This window comes from Salvelinus sp. IW2-2015, unplaced genomic scaffold, assembly GCF_002910315.2.
Source record: "Salvelinus sp. IW2-2015 unplaced genomic scaffold, ASM291031v2 Un_scaffold3578, whole genome shotgun sequence".
NCBI classification, from domain to species: Eukaryota; Metazoa; Chordata; class Actinopteri; order Salmoniformes; family Salmonidae; genus Salvelinus; species Salvelinus sp. IW2-2015.
Genome location: NW_019944856.1, coordinates 43,125 through 49,040, shown reverse-complemented (window position 1 = coordinate 49,040; position 5,916 = coordinate 43,125). Strand labels below are relative to the sequence as shown.

Here is a 5,916-nt window from a genome sequence, read left to right as displayed (position 1 = left end):
GCCCTCATAACAGCCTTGTTTCTGCCCTCATAACAGCCTTGTTTCTGCCCTCATAACAGCCTTGTTTCTGCCCTCATAACAGCCTTGTTTCTGCCTACTGCTACAGGGCCTGGAGTCTCTGGACTTGTCTTATAACCAGCTGTCTGCTCTGAATCCGGCCTGGTTCTCCAAGCTCCTCTCTCTACAACACCTCAACCTGCTGGGCAACTGTTACAGGACCCTTGGCCCTGGAGGGACGCTGTCTCTCTTCAGGTATGTGAACTGTAAAGGCTGGTTCCCAAAAGGCTCCCTAGTCCCAATCTAGTGCACTACTTTTAGCCAGGGTCCATAGCGAATAGACTGTATCCAAAGTGACATATAAGTGGACTACTTTTATGAATAGAATGGATGATGATGATGATGATGATGATGATGATGATGGTGGTGGTGATGATGATGATGATGGTGGTGATGATGGTGATGATGATGGTGGTGATGGTGATGGTGATGATGATGATGATGTCCCCATTCCTTCCTTCCTTCCCCATTCCTTCCTTCCTTCCCCATTCATTCCTTCCTCCTTCCCATTCCTTTCTTCCTTCCCCATTCCTTCCTTCCTTCCCCATTCATTCCCTTCTTCCCCATTCCTTCCTTCCTTCCCCATTCATTCCTTCCCTCCTTCCTTCCCCATTCCTTCCTTCCTTCCCCATTCATTCCTTTCCTTCCTTCCTTCCCCATTCCCTTCCTTCCTTCCCCATTCCTTCCTTCCTTCCCCATTCATCTTCCTGCTTCCCCATTTCATTCCTTCCTTCCTTCCCTTCACCTTTCCTTTCCTTCCTCTCCTTCCTTCCTTCCTTCTCTTCCGTCTCTTCACTTCCTTCCTTCCCATTCATTCCTTCCTTCCTTCCCCATCCTTCCTTCCCCATTCCATCCTCCTTCCCAATCCTTCCTTCCTTCCCCATTCCTTCCTTCCTTCCCCCCATTCATTCCCGTCCTTCCCCATTCATTCTTTCCTTCTTTCCTTCCTTCCTTCTCCTTCCCCATTCATCCTTCCTTCCTTCCCCATCCTATTCCTTCCTTCCCCATTCATTCCCTCCTTCCCATTCCTTCCTTCCTCTCCCATTCATTTCCCATCCTTCCCCATTCCTTCCTTCCTTCCCCATTCCTTCCTTCCTTCCTTCCTCTCCTTCCTTCCTTCCTTCTTCCTTCCTTCCTTCCTTCCTTCCGTCTCTCCTTCACCTCTTCAGGTTATTCCCGTAAGACCTCCAAGCTGGGTCCAACGTCTGACTCCAGCCAGGTCTCCTCTCCTCACCTCCTCGCAAGCAGGGTTCCCAAAACCTCAGAAACCTCAGCCTTGTTCAGAGACCTGATGATAATAACCATCATCACATCATCATATCATACTCATCCAGTAGAATCATCAGTAGTATGATAACATCATCATCATCATGCCATCATCACCACTCATCACCACAATTTTCACCATCATCAACCATACAATCAATCATCAACTTCAGCCATCGATCAATCACCCAACACCTTCATGCATCATCAGTAGTATCTCAGACCATTCATCATCATCAGTAGAATATCAGTAGTACAATCACCAACACCATCATCACCATCTACCACCATCATCATCACCATCATCACCAAGCATCACCCATCATCATCACCACACAACCATCATCACCCAACATCACAGCATCACCATAACCATCAATCTATACACCACCACCATCATCATCACCAGTCATCACCACACCATCTCTCACCCATCATTTAACCAATCATCATCTTCACCATCCATCTCACCACCACCGACCATCACCATTCATCACCAGCATCACCATCATCATCATCACCACGCATCATCATATCACATCTCACCAAGCATCACCCACCAACCATTCATCACATCACCACTTACCATCACCCACCAACCATCATCATCACATCAATACATCACCACATAAAATACCTACCACATCCATCATCATCACATCATCATCACCATCATCACCACCATCATCATCACCTCATTCATCATCACCACCATCACCATCACCATCAATCCATCAATCACCTATCATCCATCATCACACACACCTCATCATACCATCACCACATCATCACCACACACCCCATCCATCCACCACACCATCATCACCACCACATCTACCATCAACCACACATCCACCATCATCCACCACCACCCCACCATCATCACCACCATCATCATCATACTCACCACCATCGACCACCTATATCATCATCACCTCCTACCACATCACTACCATCACCCACATCAATCCATCACCATCATCACACCATCATCATCACACCACTCAATACAATCACCACACGACCATCGCCATCATCATAGCAACCATACAACTAAACCACATCACAACATCACACACATATACACAGGCAACACACCATACACGACTCGACCAGGCCAGCCGTCATCCATCATTAGAGGACACAGTCATCCACTTCAACATCCTGGATCGAACAGAAACCTCACTCCCAAGCATCATAAACCTACACACTCGATCTAGCAAGCATACACCATCAATCATCACCCACCACCAACACCACCACCACATCACCACCATCATCATCAGGCCCATCAACCACCATCACCCATCACCACTCACCACACAGACATCACCCACCACCACCCACATTCATCACCACCATTCCATCATCACCATCACCACCCAATATCAACCATATCAATCATCACCACCACCACCACCAATATCACCACCATCATCATCACCATCACCACCAATCACCATCACCAATCACCATCATCATCACCACCGATCACCATCACCATCCCATCACCATCACACCACCATCATCAACCACCCATTCATCATCACCACACCACCATCATCATCCACCATCATTTCATCAACCACCACCACCATCATCACCACCATCATCATCAACCATCACCACCATCAACCATACACCATTCACCATCATCATCACCACCTTCACCACCACCAGCCACCCATCTCATCACCCATCATCATCATCATCACCACCACCCATCATCAGCCACCATCATCACCATCATATTCAGCCACCATGCATCATCATCACCACCATCACCACCATCATCACATCACCAATCATCATCATCACCACATCATCACCACCATCACCACCACCACCACCATATCATCACGCATCAATCATCATCATCACCACCACCATCATCACCACCATCATCACCATCATCATCATCACCATCATCATCATCACACACCGATCCACCACCATCATCATCATCACCAATCATCACCAATCACCATCATCCATCATCCATCTCATGCACCAATCATCATCATGCATCATCATCACCACCAATCACCACCACCATCACCATCATCATCATCATCCATCCATCATCATTCATCACCATCATCACCATCACCATCAATCATCATCACACCACATCATCACCATCTCACCACCATCACCAAATCATCATCTTCACCATCATCATCACACCACCACATCTCACCAGCACACCATCATCATCATCACCACCCATCCATCATCACCATCATCACCGCATCACCCTACCTACCATCATCATCATACCACTACCATCACTCACACCATCATTCATGCACCATCATCATCCACTCACTACCAATCACCCCACCATCATCATCACCATATCATGCATCACCATCATCACCACCATCATCATCACCAGATCATTCATCACACACATCAACCATCATCATCACCATCATCATCACCTATCATGCACCACCACCATCATTCACCATTCACCATCATTTCGATCACCACCGACCATCACCCAACCACATCACCACCACCACCACCATCATTCACCAACCATCTCATCAGCATCACCCACCAATCATCATCAACCCATTCATCACAACCACCACCACCACCATCATCCAGACCACCATCAACATCACGCATCACCCACCACCACCATCACCATCACCATCACAACCACATATTACCAGCCACCCACCATCATCACCACCATCATCATCACCTCACCACCATCATCATCACCATCATCATCACACAACCACCACCAACCATCATCACCACCATCATTCATCACCATCACCACCATCACTCATCACCATTCACCATTCATCATCCACCACAATACCATCACCCCACCATCACCCCCACCATCATCACCCACCATTCCATCATCACCACATCACCATCACTCAATCACCATCATCATCACCACCACCACCACCATTCATCACAACCACCATCATCATCACCAATCACCACCCATCACCATCACCATCACCATCATCATCCCACCACACCACCACCACCAACCATTCATCACCACATCATCATCATCACCACCACCGATCATCAATCCCACCGCATCCATCCACGCATCATCATCATCACACCATCATCATCATCACCACCGATCACCACCCATCACATCACACACCAATCAACACCATCACATCATCATCACGCACCACACCACCACCACCACCATCATCACTACCACTCATCCAACCCCAGCCCATCATCACCGACCATCCATCACATCACATCACCACATTCGATTCACCACCAATCATACCCATCATCATCGATACACTCATTCATCACCCATCACCCATCACCATCCATCACACCACACAATAGCATCCCTCATCATCACCCCGGATCACCATCATCACCATCACACATCCATCACCCATACACACTCATTACCATCATCACTCATCATTTCACATCAGCATCACCCATCATCATCCCATCAGCAATCACCACACACCATCTCACCATCCACCTCACCCATCCCTCACCATCCAATCCATCACATAATCCACAATCATCACCAATTCTTCACCATCCGATCATCACACATCCATCACCATATCCACCATCATCAATCATCCATCATCATCACCACCATCACCATCCATCATCACATCACCATCATCATCACACCATCATCATCACATCGATCACATCATCACGCATTCCTATTCATCCCACCTCATCATCACCATGCACCAATCATCATCAATCACAACATCATCACCACCCCAACCAATCTCATCACCATCATCAACCATCCAGTCACTCACCATCGACATGAACACCACCATCACCACACCACCACATCATCACCACCATCATCACTCACCATCACCATCCATTCAATCATCAATCACACATCCACCCACGGCCACACACCATCACATACATCACCATAACCATCATCACCGTCATCCCCAATCACCAACCATCACTCACCACCACCGATCAACCATCTCATCCACTCAACCACGATCACATCAATACACCACATCATCACACCTACCACACACCATCATCACCACCATCCATCATCACCATCACACACCATCCCACCATCACATCATATACACCATCACCACCACCACCATCACCATCAAGCTCAAACACACCACCACCATCATCACCACATCATCATTCTTCACACATCACCACCATCATTCCACACCATCAACTCTCATCAACCCAACCACACCACCATCATCCACCACATCATAACCATATCATCATCACACATCAACCATCATCAATCACATCACACCATAACCACTCACATCTACCATGCCACCATCCCCACCATCCCACACCCACCACATCAACCACCATCAATCATATCAACCACCCATCACCACCATCACATACCAACCATCATCCCACACATATCATCCATCCCATCACACATCCACCACAATCACTCAACCACCACATCGATCACATCATCTCATCCACCCACCATCATCACCACCATCATCATCCATCATCACAATCACCACCATCACACCATCACAACATCACCATCATCATCATCAACCACATCATCACCACCACATTCTCTCTCTTTTT

At 47.5% G+C, this 5,916-nt stretch overlaps 1 protein-coding gene across 1 annotated transcript in view; it reads left to right on the top strand.

Annotated features, from left to right (window-relative positions):
• tlr2 (toll-like receptor 2) overlaps positions 1-5,916 on the top strand; it is a 28,449-nt gene that overhangs the window by 7,561 nt on the left and 14,972 nt on the right. The window contains 2 exon segments of the mRNA XM_070441196.1: positions 83-263; positions 1,227-1,260. Of these exon segments, the coding sequence (XP_070297297.1) occupies positions 83-263; positions 1,227-1,260 (215 nt within the window).